Consider the following 21,754-nt stretch of genomic DNA (forward strand, 5'->3'; position numbering starts at 1 on the left):
GCGATGGCTTCTGATCACTGAGGGGAGATGTCAGCTGTCATATGACAGGGAGTGCACAATCACGTCGGGAGCAGAAATGGCGGGCAGTGTAAATCCTACGCCGCATCAGGCTAGGACAGCCACAAGTGCAGCCTAGGTTTTACTACGCGTGGTCCGGAATAGGTTAGGGACCAGAGACTGCTGATAAAAACTGCCACATACTGACAAATCGCCACACATACCCGCCGCAGGCTCTGTGTGCCGGTCAGGAGCTGCTTTCATTGGCTCCTGACCCTGTCCGTCAATGTAAGCCAATGGCATTGGCTTACAGTGGTCACGCGGTCAGGAGCCAATGAAATCGGCACCTGACCTGTTCACACAGCTCTGCTGTCATATAGATGGCAGGGCGAGCGAACTGCGGCGGGAGAAAGCAGCGGGTATGTACGGTTCCTGAAGCAGTAAAATCTACATCCTGTTAGGGCTGCAGCCCCACCTGCAGAACGTAGATTCGTACTGCTTCGGTCCAGAAGAAGTTAATATACATAATGCATTATCCATAACTGAGATAAATCACTGAAATTGTAATAGGACATAGCATGACTTACCTCCTTTCCGCAGCAGGTAGATGGGCACTACGTAGAGTAGAATGTGCTGAATGTAATATACCTCAACTTCAAATGGCAGCTGCATGTAAAGAAATATAAGGGTTTTCAGCAATGTTGTCATATCAGATCCTTTCTCCTACTGTACAGCCTGCTGTTGGCCATATCATTATTTCATCCCATACAGCAGTGCTGTCCGACTTCACGGGCATGGAGGGCCATTTTTTTTTTCAGACCCCATGGTGGAGGGCCGAAGGTTCTTGCTAAAGCCCCAAGTCCCCCCCCCCCCCCCCCCCCCCAGTGGTGGCGAACCTTTTGGAGGCAGAGTGCCCAAACTGCAACCCAAAAGTCACTTTATCACAAAGTGGCAACAGCAATTTAAACTACATACAAATGTATGTAAAACATACAAAGTGACAGGTGTCCCCCCAGTTAGTGACGTTAGTGACAGGTGTCCCCCAGATGAGGTAGTGACAGGTGCCCCCCAGTTAGATAGTGACAGGTGTCCCCCAGATGAGGTAGTGACAGGTGCCCCCCAGTTAGATAGTGACAGGTGTCCCCCCAGATGAGGTAGTGACAGGTGCCCCCCAAGTTAGATAGTGACAGGTGTCTCCCCCCACCAGCTGAGGTAGTGACAGGTGCCCCCCAGCTAGATAGCGAGGTGTCAAGTGCCTCGCCCGTTACCTCTGATCAGCGCTGCCCGCCAATGCCATCTCCTGTGTCCCCGCTGGTGCTGCCTCACAGCTCAGACCTCAAAGATCGCGGCAACTGAAGCAAGTTGAGTGCGCATAGCACCCACGCGGAGGAACTTCACATGCGGAAGTGACTAATTATGTCACTTCCGCATGTGACGTACTCCGTGTATGCGGGTACCATGCGCACTCTGCTCTCTTCAGTCGCCATGATCTGTGAGGTCTGAGCTGTGAGGCAGCACCAGCCGGGACACAGGAGAGGGCACTAGATGAGGTTGCAGGCATGGCGCCCATAACACAAGCCTGCAGCTCAGGGAGACGAGCGGGCTGCAGCAGGAGGCCTGGCGGGCTGGATGCGGCCCGCGGGCCGCCAGTTGGACAGTGCCGCCATACAGTATGGCTGCTATGGCATTCTGTGCCGCTACATTTCTCTTTGCAGAGTCTCACCTCTGCCTATTTACACTTCATGACTCTTTGGGGTTGATCCACTAAGACCAATAGGAGGTTACTCACCCTATTTAAGGTTGTGCAGCTTATTCTGCATGCTATGCATGCTAATGGCAGTGTAGCGTGTGTAATCAAGTTTAATTAGAGAAGAGAGTACTAGTAACTTACGTTGGCTCCATTCCAATAACGACTCTCTGCTCATCCCGCCCTGAGCCCATTCGGGTCCAGTGGTTTCAAAGGACAAGATTCCTGCCTTCTGATTGGCCCAATAGGCTGCCTGTCAAGGCATGGGTTGAGACCCGTGAAACCCATTGTCCTTTTAATCGTGCTGGTGCTGATTAAATCATTTAATCTTTTTACATTTACCTTGTGGTTTGGATTCTTACATCTGGAGTGGCAAAGACACCCCCCCCCCCTCTTGTTTTTTGTTTCATTGCTTCACCCATTTTTGGGCGCCTCCGCCCCCAGTACTAATGCAAATGGAAGTACACTTTTATGAGAAAGACTACAGTTGGAGCTCAGTACTGTTTTGAATAAGATACCAGTATTACCCCTTTTTTCCCCTTTAACTCCCACTTCACAATCTAATTAGGAACAACTAAATATGACCTCAAATGGTATCCGTAGTTTAACAACACATCCCTTATTATTAGCCCTCTGGAAGCCAGCAAGAAGGCCACAATAGCCGTATAGGGGGCGCAATTGTGGCTGGGAACGCAAAGAATCACTCGCTAACCCATGCCTGTCGGCCAGTGACGGTGAAACCGGAAGTGGTCGCCGGCGGGTCAAGGAGCATCAAAGAGGGGCTGCGAGGGCACCGATCAGCTGCAGGGGGCTGAGGGAAGCCCCAGGTGAATAAATCTCATTTTTTTTAGTAGGCTTAAGTGTCCCTTTAAGGCATAGGAAGAAGTGAGCCGATGACAGCAAAGTGCTCACCAAAACTAGCCGTGTGGAGCACCCGGCTAAAAGAGCCTGGGGAGAACACTGCAACCATTTGCAGACAGACTGACTGGCTCTCCTTCAAAAGACAGAAAATCTGTCAACTGATGCGCTAAAGTAAGGTCTATGATGGTCAGGAGTTATGTTGGTACCTGCACGTCCTGGATGGTGGAAGTTAAGTGTGCAACCATTGGCCATTCCCTTGCATGCTTACAGGGGAAATAAGAATAGCGTGCTTGCATGTATTTTAATTACACCGAAGGTCCACTAATACCGTTCTACTTCAGTGCAAGCATTAAAATAAACGTTCAGTTTACTGTACACTTCAATGTGAGTAGATACTAGCATACACGTAAAATAATCAAATAGAAATGAATGGAATAGTCTAACTAAATTACATTTTTATGCATTAAAACTCAAGCATTTAAATTGATCTCCAGAAATAATTTTACCTCGGTTTCCCCTACTCTATCGAACTTATAACCCCATTCGAAGAAGAAATATTTTCCTAGATCAGTGATGGCTAACCTTGCCACTCCAGCTGTGGTGGAACTACAAGTCCCATGAGGCATTGCAATACTCTGACAGCTCTAAGCATAACTCGGGGAGGCAGAGGCATGATGAGATTTGTAGTTTTGTCACAGCTGGAGTGCCAAGGTTAGCCATCACTGTCCTAGATAGATGAAGGCTGGCAAGAAGGTTCCTGTCTGTGTAGAAGCTCCATGATTAGCGGATGCCAAAATACAACACTTGTGGATGGTGGATTTTCGTTTGGTCTATGAACAACAGGGATGATGCAATCCAAGCAGCTGCAGCAGCTCCACCCACAGAGGCTGAAAACAGACTAGACATGTTATCATTATGCCCAGTAATTTCAACAGGCCCAGACAACCAGACACCTAAACAGTGCCAGAGTAAGAAACAGTCCACATAACCTAGAGTCCAAACTGTAGACTACCATAGAAATAAAGGCACTGTTTTACAAAATGTAGAAAATACCATAATCATATCTGATGTTTGAGAAGCAAGGCAACAGAAAAAATTCCTGGAATTCCATTTAAGTGTGAACAGACTCTTTTGCTTTAACTTATTGAAAGATCTCCGATAAATACACATAAAATTGCTTAAACAATTTATATACCTCAATCATAAAAAATACCTACAATAGTAAATTCCTGTCACTCCACCTGTCATTTCCTCTTTAATCAACACATTCAGCTTCATAACACCAAGGTACTCAGATTACAAGGGCAACAAGTTTCACTGAACAGTCATCAGCATACTTACAAGTCAGTCTTTAACTGAGTCTAGAAGAGTGAAAAGCAATCCATACTGGTAAATTATTCACCAACTCTCAAGTATTAACCTATTAGTACCAAAATGTTACAAACACTGCTGTTCATTTTGTTTCTGTTCTTCAGTAGTTGTTCTCTACAGAGGCTAATGTATATGTTAATGAGTCCTGGAAGACAGGCTGCCACTTGAAAGGGAATCTGAAGTGAAAATCAACTTATGATATAATGAATTGTATGTGTAGTACAGCTAAGAAATAAAACATTAGAAGCAAAGGTACGAACCTCATATTGTTTCCAGTACAGGAAGAGTTAAGAAACTTCAGTTATCTATGCAAACGAGCTTCTCTGAGCTCTCAGACTAATTTACTTGGCTACAGCGCTATTTTCTGAAGCACTTATACATCAAAGAAACAGTGAAAGACAACTTCAGATAAGATTGCAGAGTGTAGGTTGTAAACTGCAATTATTAGAGAATGATGCAATGATATAGGAAAAAAAAACAAAACCTATATAACTGAAAATAAAAATATGAGACAATATTCTTTGCTACTAACGTTCTATCAATTATCCGTACTACACATACAATTCATTATATCATAAGTTGTTGGTTTTTTTTCTTCAATGTCACTTGAAAGGATCCACAGATTATAGGAAAACATACACTATTCCTCCATTTGTCAAAAAGAGGACGATGGAATTTATGAGCAGTTTACTCACTCAGCGAGGTGAATTTACAGCCAGAGAAAAGCCCTGAAGCATCAGGCTGTGAAGCGATCTATCCAGTGACTTCACCTCCAGTGCCTTACAAGCTGCCTGGCTTGTCTGCAATGAAACCCAGACTGCTGTACTAGCTATTCAACAGGAAACTACTAGCCAGTAGTAGCTGCAAAAAGTTAGCTGAGAAGTTGGAAAATGCCGGCTCCCGACAATAAAAAGCTTCCGGGTGCGTTGTACCGCAACGCATCGAAACGCAGACTCGGGTGTGAAAGGTAAAATGAAAGTCTATGGACTTTAATTTTACCTTGGTTAACGCAAAGTATCAACTTTGCTTTGAAATGCAAAAAAAGGACTCTAATGTGAAAGAGCCCTTAGCCATTTACTGTAGACTGACTAGATTAGCCACATGCTTGTTTGCGGTGTCTGGTTCAGGCAGCCAAAGAGATTAGCAGGACTGCCGGGCAACTGGTATTGTTTAAATGCTATGGTGGAATCAGCCAACTCAGACTCTGACTCCTAAGTTTAAGAAACCACCGACTCCTCAACTTCACAGCCATGAATTAAACAATATGTGCAGTTCTCCATTAAGTGGAAGTGTTGGTTTACTAGCACTGAGTACCATGGCAGGTTCACTTAACGTTTTACCAGCCGGGCAAACTCCATTTAATAATCTTAGCACAACCTTTGCCGTCTGCCTAATAAAAAGACAAGTAATTACTGACTTCATTTCTTAATTAACTGGAACTGTGTGGTGAATAATGTCATGCTGTCCTCTTCGCTGCTTTCTTGAATGTGTTTTACAACATCATTACCACACAAATCACTACTATATCTACAAGCCTGCAAAGAAAAGTTTTACAGGTGTGCCTAAAGGTCATTTTGCATAATTATTCCAAGTGGATATCCTCCTGGTATATAAATGTCATCATCACTTCCACCACACAATCTATGGAAAACTGTCCAGGGAAATCCCTTTCTGTAGAGCTGGATTTGCATGGATAATAGCAATAACCAAACAATAGCCTGCTATAAAAGGCAGTTTCTGACAACAGAAAATGGCCCAGGGCAGTGTTTCCAAGTCTGTTTTCTGTCATACGGATGCCTACATAATGAATGAATATTATCAAGCGTTGAAGTTCCCTCTTGCAGCAGCTGTATCAGCGGTTAGTGAACAATGACAATGCTACAAAGTGCCCTAAGGGCCTTAAAGGACAACTATCAGAAACATTTAAATGCAACTGTATGCATGCGCTCCTTCCAGTAATTACTCCGATAGTCCTTACACGTTATGGTTTGCCACACACACTTAGCCTACTTGCACACCAAGACGTTGCGTTAGGTGCTACGTTAAGGTTGCATAACGTGCACCTAACGCAAGGCCTGGTGCTCTTCGATGTGGACGTCAGAGTGAGCCGTGTTGTGCAGCTCACTCTGGCGTCCGTGATGCGTACTCTTTGACGCATGCGGCATCACGCGGTCCCGCCGGCCAAACGCCGCACAGAGCGGCCACACCAGGAAGTAAACACTGCACGTCACAACGTGCAGTGAATATTAATTAGCCATGTGCCTGGCCGCTCTCCGCTCCTCCCCAACATGACTGAGCATGTGCAGACAGTCTAACGCGGCTTAAGCCGCTGTAACATTATAGTATGCTGCACTTTCGGAAGAACGTGCAGTGTTACATGTAACGCAACGTGGGCAGTGTGAACAGCCCACTTGTGTTACATTGCTGTGCGTTGGGGGAGCGTTACAGGCTGCACTAACGTGCGCCTGTAATGTCTTAGTGTGTAAGCAGCCTTAAAGAGAACCTGTACTGAGTAAAAATATTTAAAATAAACACATGAGGTAACTTCAAATGAACATTACATAGTTACCTTGCCATCAGTTCCTCTCAGAAGCTCCCCATTTTCTTCTGACAATAATCCCTTCCAGTTCTGACAATATTTTGTCAGATCTGAAATATATCAGTTGCTGTCAGTAAAATATCAGTTGCTGTCAGTTATAGCTGAGAGGAAAACTGATGTACCAGGTAATGTCCATATTTCCCAATGGTTCAAGTGGGCGATGTTACAGTTTAACTGTGTGCTGACCAGAAAGCTGTTATGGGTAATGGCCATTTTCAGGGGCGCATGCGCGGCGCTGAAAGGAGCACGTATGAGCTCTGACTGCTCCGTTCTTCGGCAGCCTTCTATAGCCAAAATCAGCACCAAATATCGCACCAACGGCTCCACTCTTCTCAGGGAATACCCATAAGTATGTCCAGAAGAGGTAAGGGGAAAGAAAACTTGAATCCGAAGACCCCAAAGGCCAACAAGAACTCCGCAACTCAGACGCCTAAGCGCGCCAACCCAGCTAAGATGGCCGACGGAGCTACTCAAATGCCTCAGAACACCATGTCTACCCCAGACAAGCAGTCTCCGTCAACATCATCTCCACAATGCGGACCCGATCAGCCATCTCCACCTCCTCCAAGCCATGACGAGCTAATAGCTAAAATACAGCGTGTGTTTCGAACCGAACTCCAAGAAGCTGTCAGGGACATCACCACCGAGATCCGAGAACTGGGGGCCCGCGTGGATGCGCTAGAAAAGCAAGCTGACTCCATTGCGGAAGCACAGGAGATGGACAAGCAAGATATCGATACACACACGGAGAAGATAGACCTCATGGAACTGAAGCTTGAGGACATGGAGAACCGCAGTAGGCGAGCCAACATAAGGATCAGAGGCCTTCCTGAGGCCCGTGGCTCTCAACCTTTTCACCGCTCTGCTACCCCAGATGGAACCAGCAGCCTTTCGCATGGTCCGGATTCACAGAGCCTTGACGAAACCTCGGAACCCGGACTTACCCCGAGATGTCATCCTGAAGCTTCAGTTTGAGGAAGTCCGAGACCTCATATTGAATGCTGCCCGCAACCTAACCTCACTGCCGACCGTCCCGCGTACGGTCCAATTGTATGCTGACCTGGCGGCCTCCACCATCCAGCGCCGGAGAGCCATGCGCCCGATCACCCTCTCACTCCAGAAGGCGGAAGTCCGTTACCGTTGGGGCTTCCCGTTCTACCTCTCCTTCACCTACGGGGGAGAAACTTACACTTGCCGCACACTGGAAGAGGGCCGAAGACACCTAGAGGCAGCGGGCATACAGATGGAGCCTATGCCCGCTGTCCCACAGCAGCAACGCAAGTCCAGACCTACACGGATCTGGTCGGCGAGACGCTCACGCCAGGGCACTACGCAGGATTCATCCTCCTGAACTCCACCGGGACTCCAAGCAAGCCCCAGCTCCTAACTACACGAGGTGACCAGCGACGCATTACATGCCCTTTCCTTCAAGGATACTGTAAGTAATCTTACCCTTTCCTGCTGACTTGGGCACCTAAGGCTACGCAGACACTCGCTGGCTGCACGGGCCCAATTCCTAAACACCCTCCAGCTGAGCCACTTAACGGCAAATAGTGATTGCATACGGCAACATACCCACGTGCACCTGTATATTAATACCCTGGCATGTGCCCTACTAGGGCCTACACCATCAAATAGGCCCAGGCATCCTACAAACACTCTATTTCATACCACCAACTTATCCTCAAGGACATGAGTCAACCTGGAAAGCCGCATAAACAAAATGGTTGCCGTGGTCCGCGTTGCAACGCACAACCCAGGCCGCAATACCCAGGCCATCGGAGGTCCACTGAATCCATTTGCCCTCAACACAAGACTCTACAGCTCACTAGCTACTATAAACTACCGCTCATCAATACACCCTTAAGAACTCCGCAGAAAGTTACCTTCTCTGCCCATCGTCCGAGGACCCAAATAAAACACTCTCTCTATGCGTACTGGTATACCCCCCTTTCTTGGTCCATGTACTGACCTGCACACATATCATTTTTACTAAACCCTGTGTAGTTCAACTATTTCATAACCTTTTTCCCTCTCCCTCAAGGTTACTAGCATACAACATCTTACTATTTGGTCGATCCTCTAGATGGAGCTATTGTTTTCTACTCGCTATAAACTGACTACCTCTAAAGCGTTTAGTAATGTTATTAGTTGGCTGCCGAAGTTAAACTATGCTGCCCCTAACATAATGGTCCGAGCTGCCAGACTGATATTATTACTGGCAACTTACACCATTACCATGAGGACATGTTCCTCTATTCTTACCATTGACACAATACTGTCTACTGTTAGACCATGTTGGTCTCCCTGTTTTTTGTTGTTAAACTTGACACAGTGTCCTCTACAATTTCTAATACGAATCATTAAGTATGGACGGTGGAGGGGAAGGAGGCATGGTGGCATAGCACAAATTGTCTCCAAAAAATGACTAATCTAAATATCATTTCCCACAACGCTAAGGGACTGAATTCCCCCTACAAACGCCGTAAAGCATTCACAGATTATCAAAAATGTCAACCTGACATCATTTGTGTTCAGGAAACACACTTCACAAAGACTTCCGCCCCAAAATATTTTCATAAACAATACCAGAGACACTATGCCTCCTCCTCCAACACTAAGCACAGAGGTGTCCTCATATTATTGAAAAACTCCCTACCTTTTGATGTTGACAAATGTATTACAGATGATGACGGATGCTATATTATCCTAACTGGGAGTCTCCAATTGCTCCAATACTGTATAATTAACGTATACTCACCCCCGGAGTCCCCCATGCAAGCCATGAATGAAATACTACAAAAAATACACGATCTACCCCCCTGCCCAATATTGTGGGCGGGAGACTTCAACATTGCTCCCAACCCAACAATAGATAGATCTCATCCTACCAACACTGCTAGGCAAAGGCAACTATCTAAATCCTTATACACGGCGTTAGCATCAATTCAGCTGGTCGATACCTGGACGGAACATAACGCCACTAACCGTGGCTACACCTTTTATTCCTCAGCCCACCAGACATATTCTAGAATCGACATGATCTATATCTCAGCATCTCTGATCCCCAACCTAATTTTCTCCCGCCACGTCATAATGTCGTGGTCTGACCATGACATCGTCTGGACAGCATGCAGCTCTTTAATAACTCCACTAGCACGTCCACCCTGGAGACTCAACGAAAGGCTCCTAATCGATAACGAAACCATACTCGACCTTGAGGAAAAATTGCAAGACTACTTCCGAATAAACGATACTGACAACATCAAACCAGATATCCTTTGGCTAGCCCACAAACCTGTGATTAGGGGGTATCTGATTAAAATAGCTTCTCAGAGAAAAAGAAGTAAAACTAATACACAACTAAACCTAGAACATAAACTCTCTCAACTTCAACGAGCTCACGCATGTTCTCCCTCCAGGTATCTCCAAAAACAAATCGCTGACACACAAACTCAAATAGAAATCCTCCTTTCAGAACGTGTAGAAAAAGCAATCAGATGGACCAAGACCAAACAATACGTACAGTATAACAAACCCAACACCTGGCTGGCCAGAAAGTTGAGCCACACTCAAGCAATCAATAAAATCTTAAAGATACGCACCAAATCAGGATCCTTAACCTCTGATCCCCTTAAAATACACTCTGAGTTTGCAGAATATTATAAAAAACTATACTCCGCCAAACCTCCTAGTAGGGAAGACCCACTGACTCCCCCCTTTTTTCAGCAACTAAGGACCACACACTTACTCCCAGAGAAATCTCAGGCACTTAACATCCCCGTCACAGACCTAGAAATTATGCTTGCCATTAAAAAACTCAAAACGGGCAAATCCCCAGGCCCAGATGGCTTTTCAGCCCCATACTACAAAAAACTCAAGAAAGTACTAACTCCATACCTTAAACGTCTATTTAACTCCATTCTCGACGGAAAAAACCCTCAACCTGAATTCTTACAATCCGTTATAGCCGTTATTCCCAAACCACAGAGAGACCCATTAGACATAAAAAACTACAGACCAATTTCTCTCCTCAATCTTGATTACAAATTACTAACCTCGATCTTAGTAGCAAGAATAAACAAGGTCCTAAACCCACTGGTCCACAGAGACCAGGTGGGCTTCATCCCCTCCCGTCAGGCCCCTGACAATGTCAGAAAAGTAGTTAACCTCCTCCACATAGCCAATTCCCGTAAAACACCACTCGCCTTACTCGCCCTTGACATGGAAAAGGCATTCGATACCATAGACTGGCCATTTATGCTTATAGCCTTGCAAAGGGCGGGGATAAATGGCTCATTCCTTCAAGCTGTTCAATGCCTATATTCAAACCCCTCAGCCCAACTCAAACTCCCCTCTAGCGCCCCCATGAACATCCCCATACAGCGGGGCACTAGACAGGGGTGCCCCTTATCCCCTGCAATCTTCGCCCTAGTCATTGAGCCCCTAGCCAACAAAATTAGAGCGTCCCCAGATATACAAGGTCTTAAGGTAGGCAGCATGGAATACAAGGACAATTTATTTGCCGATGACCTCCTTCTCACTTTGACCTCTCCCCATACTTCAGTCCCCAACCTGCTCAAAGTAGTTAAACAATTTGGCTCCATTTCGGGCCTATGCCTGAACATTAATAAATCAGAGATTCTCCTATCCAACCTTACCGCACAAAGTGCGTCGTCCCTGGCCACCAGCCTGGGGCTACAACTTAGAACAAACTATCTAACGTATCTGGGAATTAAAATACCAGCTAATCCCAAAAATCTCTATGCTCTAAACTACAAACCTATGCTCATCGAACTCGAACGGGACCTCTCAAGGTGGAACACCCCTTCCATCTCCCGGACGGGCCGAATACAAGCGGTTCGTATGAACCTCCTACCGCGCCTACTTTACCTATTCAGAACATTACCAATACAGGTAACTAAGTTATCACTTAGAAACCTACAGACACTTATCTTCAAATTTATTTCTAATAATAAAAAAAGCAGAATAAACCAAAAAGTAATGCACATGAATAGATCTAGAGGGGGATTAGGTTTTCCAGACCTCTTTAACTATTACCGAGCGGCACAAATCGCCCAGATAGCCCAAATCCACTCACAACACAACCGCCCTCTCTGGGCAGATATTGAAGATGCCCTACTTTACCCAGTATCCTTCTCCTCGCTACAGAGGGTGCTGAAAGCTCCACAGGCCAAACAATTAACTAAGTCACCTTTGACTGCCCACTCATTACAAATATGGAACCGTATCAAATTTAACAAAAACTTACAATCCCCCCTTCAGAAACAATTTCCGATATTTAACAACTTAGCCTTCCCACCGGGCCTTGAACCCCGTACCTTTCAATGGTGGACACAAAAAGGAATCACTACCATAGAAAAACTCTTAATAAACGACAAGATACCAACGTGGCAACAATTTTGCTCAACCACCTCGTTTCCCCCTACCGAATTTTTCAGAGCTAGACAACTCTTCCACTTCCTGAAATCCCTCGCAACCGAGCCTAACACCACACTTACCCGCACCCCATATGAAGCCTGGTGCTCACTACGCCCACTAGAAGGAGAACTGATCTCATACATATACTCAGTAATATCACAGCCCCCAGACTTTTGTAAACTAAAACCCATGATTGATTGGGAGACAGACCTAGGACGAACACTACCTGACAAATCCTGGACAAAATGTTGCCTCACACTAACCAAAGGTAGCAACTACTATTCACATATTGAGACGAACTATAAAATCCTCCACCGTACCTACTTAACGCCCCAGAAACTCCACAGGTTCTCAAACTCCACATCACCACTCTGCTTCAGGGGCTGTGGCCAAATCGGCGATATAGCACACATCTGGTGGTTTTGTCCAGTAGCACAGAAGTTCTGGCAGGACATCACGTCCGCCATAAGCACTGCCCTTGAGGTCCCCTTATCTCCAGACCCATTCCAACTTTTATTCGGCAATAAACCACAAAAGTGGAAATATCCCAACCATAGATTTGCCCAACATATTGCCAAGGCTGCTAGATTGCACATTGCTAGGCAATGGCAAAAACCATTTCTCTCCATTGCACTAACCAATCTCATAGTTAAGGATATTTTAATATCAGAAAGGCTGAATGCAATACTCAATGATACAACACTATCCTTCACCAGAACTTGGCAGCCCTGGCTCTCTGCCGCCACATCAACAGGTCTAAGATCATGTGCCTTGTCCTTCTAAAACTGTACCATACAAAGCTACTAAAGAGAACCAATTGTTAACTTGATTATGTGTCATGTTTATAACTGTTAACGTTAATGTTCAAACTGTTTTGGTCACTCAATAAGTGTAACATGTGATTATGCCCTTTGCTAAGGGCAACGGCAAAAGCAATCCTGTTTTTTATTGAAAACTTCAATAAAACGTTTGAAACTAAAAAAAAAAAAAAAAAAAAAAAAAAATGGAGGACGGAAAATTCCCTGGATCACAGTGAACAAAGAGGATGCTGGAGAGGAGAAAGACACTAAGGAGTAGACTACATGGAAGGTAAGTATGACTGTGTATGCTTATTTTGACTTTTAATTTTCAGTTCAGGTTTTCTTTAAGGTAAGTAAGCCCACAATATATAATAAAAGTGCAGTATGGTGTTTTGGCGCTCCACTGTAATAATGTCCACACTTCAAATCAAATTAGTTCATCACGTCAGAACGTCATGCGACTTCCTGAATCCCACAATATCATCCAAAATTACTTCTCAGCAGATATAATAGCTGACCGATGACAGCAGGATCACTATCCAATACAATGGTCTCCTGTGGAATCATTAAAAAAGTAAAAACAGACACTTTTGGTGTAGTATGTCCTTACAAGGCAGTAACACCCGACCACCAAGATTCCACGTGTACGAGAACCTACAATGGCACCCACATGTGATAATCCACTGAGCGTGGTTTGCAGGTCTGTTATCGGTCACATATTTTTTCCGGTGAGAAGTAATTTTGGATGATATTGTGGGATTCAGGAAGTCACATGAGGATCTCACTTGATGAACAAATTTGATTTGAAGTGTGGACATTGCTACAGTGGCGCGCCAAAACACCATACTGCACTTTTATCAGAAACACTTGTCAAATTTAGAATACATACATATAAAATATACATTTCTCCTAGAGTAAAATACACTCTAAATTACTTTTTTACCCGAGTCGCTGTCACTTACAGACCTGTCTGATTTTGGACTAGTCCATTTTCTCATGGGGGGGGGGGGGTTCCGTTACTTTATTTACTAAAGAAGTTACTGAACAGCAGTTGCTCAGTCGAACTACTGTACCATAATAGTGTAAAAATGATTAGGGAAGCTGGCTAAAATCTTTGTATAGATTATTTTTCGAGGGATTGATTTTGTGAAGAATAAACTTAATACTGAGCATCCCCAATAAGAATATGGATTAGTCCTATCTGCCAGCTTTTTACTAACTAATGTGACAGCAACATAGGAAAAAAGCATTTATAGTGCAGTTTACTCTGTAAGAAATATACTGTACATTTTTTTGTGTGTGCATTTTAACATTTTTAGAGGTCCCACATAGTAAAAAAAATCTCAAGTTTTATGGAATGTAAAGAAACACTGACTTCCCCATCAGTTTATTTTGTGACCTAGCCTCTGGAGGCAGTACATTGGGGCAGTTACAGCATGTTGAGCACAAATACCATACCTCCCAACATTTTGAGATGAGAAAGAGGGACACTTAAGCCACGGCCCTGGCACACCCCTTATCACGCCCCCATCACACCCCTAGTCACGCATACTATAAAGATTTCCTAAGAAAAATATGTGGTTTTATAATTCAATCCTTTCTATCCTGGTTCATTTTCCTTCATATTAACATTTTAAAATTAGTAATATATCAATTTAAAGTATCTCCCCAGTATATGTAGCCAGGTGTATAGGTCTCCCCAGTATATGCAGCCAGGTGTATAGGTGTCCCCAGTAGATGTAGCCAGGTGTATATGTCTCCCCAGTATATGCAGCCAGGTGTATAGGTCTCCCCAGTATATGTAACTAGGTGTATAGGTCTCCCCAGTATATGCAGCCAGGTGTATAGGTCTCCCCAGTATATGTAGCCAGGTGTATAGGTCTCCCCAGTATATGTAGCCAGGTGTATAGGTCTCCCCAGTATATGCAGCCAGGTGTATAGGTGTCCCCAGTATATGCAGCCAGGTGTATAGGTCTCCCCAGTATATGCAGCCAGGTGTATAGGTGTCCCCAGTATATGTAGCTAGGTGTATAGGTCTCCCCAGTATATGTAGCCAGGTGTATAGGTGTCCCCAGTAGATGTAGCCAGGTGTATAGGTCTCCCCAGTATATGCAGCCAGGTGTATAGGTCTCCCCAGTATATGCAGCCAGGTGTATAGGTGTCCCCAGTAGATGTAGCCAGGTGTATAGGTCTCCCCAGTATATGCAGCCAGGTGTATAGGTCTCCCCAGTATATGCAGCCAGGTGTATAGGTCTCCCCAGTATATGCAGCCAGGTGTATAGGTCTCCCCAGTATATGTAGCTAGGTGTATAGGTCTCCCCAGTATATGCAGCCAGGTGTATAGGTGTCCCCAGTATATGTAGCCAGGTGTATAGGTCTCCCCAGTATATGTAGCCAGGTGTATAGGTCTCCCCAGTATATGCAGCCAGGTGTATAGGTCTCCCCAGTATATGCAGCCAGGTGTATAGGTGTCCCCAGTATATGCAGCCAGGTGTATAGGTCTCCCCAGTATATGCAGCCAGGTGTATAGGTCTCCCCAGTATATGCAGCCAGGTGTATAGGTCTCCCCAGTATATGCAGCCAGGTGTATAGGTGTCCCCAGTATATGCAGCCAGGTGTATAGGTGTCCCCAGTATATGCAGCCAGGTGTATAGGTCTCCCCAGTATATGTAGCTAGGTGTATAGGTCTCCCCAGTATATGTAGCTAGGTGTATAGGTCTCCCCAGTATATGTAGCTAGGTGTATAGGTCTCCCCAGTATATGCAGCCAGGTGTATAGGTCTCCCCAGTATATGTAGCTAGGTGTATAGGTCTCCCCAGTATATGTAGCTAGGTGTATAGGTCTCCCCAGTATATGCAGCCAGGTGTATAGGTCTCCCCAGTATATGTAGCTAGGTGTATAGGTCTCCCCAGTATATGTAGCTAGGTGTATAGGTCTCCCCAGTATATGTAGCTAGGTGTATAGGTCTCCCCAGTATATGCAGCCAGGTGTATAGGTCTCCCCAGTATATGTAGCCAGGTGTATAGGTGTCCCCAGTATATGTAACCAGGTGTATAGGTGTCCCCAGTATATGTAGCCAGGTGTATAGGTCTCCCCAGTATATGCAGCCAGGTGTATAGGTGTCCCCAGTATATGTAGCCAGGTGTATAGGTGTCCCCAGCATATGCAGCCAGGTGTATACGTCTGCCCAGTATATGCAGCCAGCTGTATAGGTGCCCCCAGGAAGGGAGGCAGCCAGTGAAAGGGAGCTGGTGGAAAAGTGGCGGAGAAGGGGGGAAGTCTCCCCCCCTCCCCTTCGTGCTCCCTTTCCTGGCTCTCCCTTCCGGATCAATACCAGGAAGCCCATTCTATCCTATGAAGAGGGAAGGGGGGAGAAAAAGCAGAATGTGTTCTACTGGAGCGGACAGCAAGAACTACAGTAACAGATGGCTGAGTATAATCTACTTCAGTGGCCGCTGTATGGAGAGGGGGCTGCTAGAATAGGGGAGCTTGCACTCATGCTAGATTTTCACCTGGAAACATCACAAAGGATCATTCCAAGTGGCTTTGGCCTTGGCACACAAGAAAGACATCTTCACCTTGCATGATCATAGTTTTCCTAAGCTCAATGCAATTAATTCCAGAAAGGACTGTGTGATAAAAACAAGCGTCTTCTTAATATTGTCAGTCTGGAATTGGGGAGAGGTTTCAGGCTGCAGCATACTGTCAGTCATAACCCTGATCTTTTATTAATGTATGGAAAGGGGAGTTCCAAAATGGTGATCACTAACCCCACCTATTATACCAAAAAGTGTCTGGGGGACACCCCCAAAAAGTAGAAAAGTCTGTTCTAAGATAATTATTTGCATTCACATGCACCAATTGTGGTTTAAGCTCCCAATAAACGTGGCGCGCTATACTGCAACATTCCAAAATGACAAAATTGAACACATCACGAAGTATTCCATGTTTCCAAGAATGCCAAGAATTAGCATTGACACACACTGCTCCCCACTGCAATCAGTGTTCCAGAATTGGCACCTTATGATTTACATACCCTTTAGCAGGATTAACCTTTTCCTATGGCTAAGAACTTGATCAGAATCCGTTGGGAGTCTGAAACTGACTGGTGCCACCAATTGCTGTTCTTGGAACAATCCTGTACTTTACGCTGTGCTAAATTTTGTCATTTTGGAATTATGCAATACTGTATACCGCTCAACATTTCTTGGGAGCTGGAAACCACTATTGGTGTATGTGAATGCAAATAATAAAAATTAATTATCATGACACTGGTCACAGAATGAAGTTCATCAACTCTGGCTGATAAAGAACCACCCACTACTCAAGACACATAGCTCCCAAAATGCTTTGAAAATCTAAAGCCACTGCATAAATTCAGCAGCCATTAATTACGTGCATTGGAAGTTTGGACCAGATAACAATTATGGCTTTAGAGAAACCATGAACTTTTCTCAAAGCCTAGCCTATATTCACCTACTATCTAGTAAGTACAATCTGTTTTATGTGCATTATAGCAAAATAAATTTGGTTTTACACTATGGAGCACTCCTCCGCTTTCCATTTCTTCTGTCATAGACTTCTGCCTATAAGAGCCGATCGCTCTCAAGTGCCCCAGGGGGACAGTTGTGTCACACGACTGTCCCCAGTACATCGCTGCTGCAGATCGCAGCGCTGTACATGTTACGCCGTCTAACAGTCTCCCAAGCGGAGGCGGGGTGGAGCTCCGCCCCCTGAGCAGCAGATGCGTGCGCAATCTCCTGCAAATTCCACCGGTGATCTCCAGCGCTGGGGCTGCCACGCCCATGGGCGTGGAGCGGTCGTATAGTAGATAATCTCCAAGGTACCATAGAATAGAGTAAAGCCCTAGACCATGGTAAAACAACTGGCGATGTTCAACTGATCCAGGAGGAATCAATAAGAACAGGGAGCGAGTGACCTGGAATTTTGACTCTCTTGGCAAATGTGGGGAGTAAGAGAGTGGTGGTTTTATTCTCCATCGGGTAGAAAAAAGACAATGTAGCAGCAGGACTGACCAATACCAGTCTGAGTCTTTAGTGTCTGGCAGCGCATCTGCTGATAATCCGCATCTGCACTCTGACTGAGGAATATAAACCTCCCTAGCGGTAACCCTGAGCTGAGCTTGGGGTAGAATAAAATAGTTCAGAGCGGTAATCCCGAGCTCAACTTAGGGTAGGCAAATACCTGGTTTTCCTGAGGTTTTGGAGTCCCGCCTGTGATCGGTGCTGCGCAGTGGGACTCCAGCCTCTCTCCCCGGCTCTCAGCGTCTCTCCCAGCCGCCAGGATCCCCACTACATTTGGTAGTGGATAACTTCTGTAACACTTATGTACCCCAGTGTTAGTGAGTGTTGATGAAAGCCTGATGGCCTACAAGGGGAGGCTGATCTGGATTCAATATATCGCATCTAAGAGGGCCCGCTTTGGTATGAAATCCTATATGCTATGCGAGTCAGCAACGGGATATATATGGAACACCATTCTGTATACCAGCAAACGGACTAAATTCAATCCCGGTTTCAGCGACTACCGAGTGGCGACATCATCTGTGCTGTCTTTGGTTGAGCCTTTGCTGAACAAGGGCTACTGTGTGACCACAAATAACTTTTATAGTTCCCCTGGACGTTTTGAATCCCTTATCAAACACAAAATGGTTTTCTATGCCACTGTTAGGCCTAACAGGCGAGAAATGCCAACAACTTTCGCCAAACAAAAAAAACGGAAAACTGGGGACATTGTTGCTTGGCAAAAGGGGAAAAATGCTGGCTCTCTGCTGGCATGAATAGAAAGATGTCTGTCTCCTCAGCACAGTACATGACACCTCGACTGTCACCACCAGCACAAGAGGAGGTAAAGTAATAGACAAACCTCAAGTTGCGGTGGATTACAACACCACGATGGGTGGTGTGGATAGAGCTGACCGGTCGATGACTTTCTACCCCGCAGTCCGCAAACAAAACAAAAAAAAGAAAATAGAAAAAAATATTTTTGCATCTCCTAGTACAAAGTCTATGGAATGCATACATCCTGTATAAACAGCGCAGCGATAGGCCAGTAACTCATGCAGACTTTATCTGGAAGGTTTGCGATTTTAACTGCATAAAATATCAGACCTCAGCAGATACCAGAGTTGGGTGCCGTGCATCCTATAGTGAAAATCCAGAGGGCCTCACTGGCCGTCACTTTATGGACTACATTCCACCCACTTCCCCAAAAAATGCACCAACCAGGATGTGTGTTGTGTGCTGCAGCAAGACTGATAGCAAAGGCAAAAAAGTCCGTAAAGAATCCCCGTTCTACTGCCCTGATTGTAATGTCACCCTGTGTTCTGTTCCCAGTTTCAAAATATACCACATGTGGGAGGTGTATTAGGTATATACTGTACTGTATTATAATCTGGTGCCCTGTTTGTACAGTTTCACTATTTTTTCAGTTTATTCATAAATTTAATTATTTAAAAAATGTATTGTTCTAGTCTTATTATACACGGGATGTCTCCAAGACCTTTATTCTGATATATTTTGGTGAGTTATAAGAATTGGAGACCTAAAATCCTTGAAAAAAAAAAAGTACTGTTTTTAGACCCATAAATCCAGACAGAAATAAACCGCCAGGGAGGTCAATAAGGAATTGCATCTGTTCTTTATCACTGCAGCGAGCAATGCAGAGAGATTTCTATGGTACCAAGGAGTGACACAGCATGTTGTGTGTATACAGTGGTAGTGAAGCATACTTTCATTGTACTGAATGCTTCACTGTCTAATGCACGATGCGATTTATTGGCAACGTTGCACTGGGATGTTATTGCAACGCACTGTAGAAGGACCCCAACTCTCCAAAACGTGCTGCATTGGTAACCCCATGCCCTTAAATAAAGCCTGTAGTGAGCAGGACAAGAACGCTGTCCTCTTTATGTTCCAATGTTCTGACTGCACTGGCTGTATGCTTGCTAAAAGTGTTTGCCTTTTAAAAAATAGTGTTTGAGCCAATTATGATGACACACTGTTTATACTTGTCTTTGCTTAAAGTGTAAAGCTGGGCGCAAATAGCCAAAGGATGTCAGACATGCCGAACATGATCCAGCAACTCCCAGGGTGCTAAAGAAGGGAAAAGCTGGTGATTCCGCTACATACAGTTCTCCCAGGGGTTTATTTGTAAAAGGAGGTTTAAGGGTTGAATAATTGCACTGCAGCCAAAAAGTTGCACCACACCATGTAGCTGTGCTGCAACACTTCTGGGATTACCGTGGAAATCACACAGTAACACACTGCAGCATCTGCGTTACCCGGAGCACTTCCGTTGTTCGCAGGCAATGTGTCCTGTTCCATTGCCTGTAACGGCCATTGTGACAAGCTGTGGTAGGAGAGAGTACCGTGACGCATACTAATCTATGACTGCTAAGCCCTTCAATTAGGCCATTATTGCCTACCAGAAATGGTCAATTAGATGCAAACAATTCTGAGTAAATGCAGAATTGAGCACATTTTGTATGCCAACTTATGCAGCTTGAAAATTGACCCCATCGAGTCTCTGCAAGGTCAAATCTGATTGGCCCATTTATAAGCTGTATAAATTGGCATACAAAATGTACATAATTCAGCAATAACGCGGAATTATTTGCATCTCATTGACCATCCCTATTATCCACTGTACTTATTACTAAGGAGAAGAAATGAGACACAAACGGAGAGTAATGCCTCATGGGAAAATCATTGTCCTGAGCAGAGGAATATACAACCTACTAGCGTGCTTTCCCTACATTACAGGGAAAGAATGTGGTGGCAGCCTGTAGCTGAGTAAGGCAGCAGCAGCCGGTACCAGGAAGCAGAGCTGAGTGCTGCGTATGGAACCCCGCCACCTTCACAATAAGCTGCAAAGGGAAGACTGCAGACAGACACTGAGCTAGAAGAGGTGTCTGGAGCCTACGTGTTGCACAAATGTGGTGGTGATGAGAGAGAGAGAGAGAGAGAGAGAGAAAGAACTCTTTGTGCGTGTATATTTGTGAGTGTGTATACTCTGCATATATGGTTATGTGTGTGTCTCTACCTAGTGTGTATGTGTGTCACTCGAGCATCTGTGTCTTAGGTGGTAGTGGACCTTGTCCTAGGACCTTCTACATCCTTGTTGTGTGTTCTGTGTATTATATTTAGATATGGCATTATCTAGGTTAATAAGTCACTACTGTTATTATTTATCAATGGTTTTTCAATACAATACCCTTTAGACACTATGTAAAAGTTCAAGGGAGGGATAAGGGAGAAATATTTATCAATGGGAATGTAAACTGTTTGAAAGGTTGGATAGCCTGACTGTACAGAATGAAAAGTAGGTCAAAGGTTGCATAAGCAATATGTGCATGAATGCTGTCACTGTGACACTTTCTAAAGTGCTTGTCTTCTTTCAACAAGGCGTAACATTTGTTCTCTGGCCCCTAATGAGATTCTAGGGTGGGTCTCTCCACAGTAGGAATACTGTTCCCCCACATTAGAAGTCTTCAGAATTAAAGCAAGCATTATACTGAAATTAATCTTGACATGTTTTTGAAAGTGAAAATAAACATCGACTTCCTAGATCTGCTTTTGTTTTATAGAGGCTTTTCATATGTCAGTTGTACTTGTATTACTGTAAAGATGGGAGAGCTTGATGATGCTTCCTTATCGGTTTGAATGGTGACAAGTACAGATGGTCAATGAGACGCAAATAATTTCAAGGGGATGTACATTTTGTATGCAAATTTATAATGCTATATATATATATATATATATATATATATATATATATATATATATATATATATATATATATATATATATATATATATATATATATATATATATATATATATATATATATATATATAATTGACCAATCATATTATACCTTAGCATGATTTGATTGGTGCATTTTCAAGCTGCAGAG

The 21,754-nt window shown here is 44.5% G+C and overlaps 1 protein-coding gene across 1 annotated transcript in view; it reads right to left on the reverse strand.

Moving 5' to 3' along the window:
• Positions 1 to 21,754, reverse strand: part of TMEM164 (transmembrane protein 164) — an 84,995-nt gene that overhangs the window by 18,384 nt on the left and 44,857 nt on the right. The window contains exon 4 of the mRNA XM_068249608.1: positions 585 to 663. Coding sequence (XP_068105709.1) covers positions 585 to 663 — 79 coding nt within the window. The remainder of the gene's footprint in view (positions 1 to 584; positions 664 to 21,754) is intronic.

The sequence above is a fragment of the Hyperolius riggenbachi genome, chromosome 8 (assembly GCF_040937935.1).
Source record: "Hyperolius riggenbachi isolate aHypRig1 chromosome 8, aHypRig1.pri, whole genome shotgun sequence".
Lineage (NCBI taxonomy): Eukaryota > Metazoa > Chordata > Amphibia > Anura > Hyperoliidae > Hyperolius > Hyperolius riggenbachi.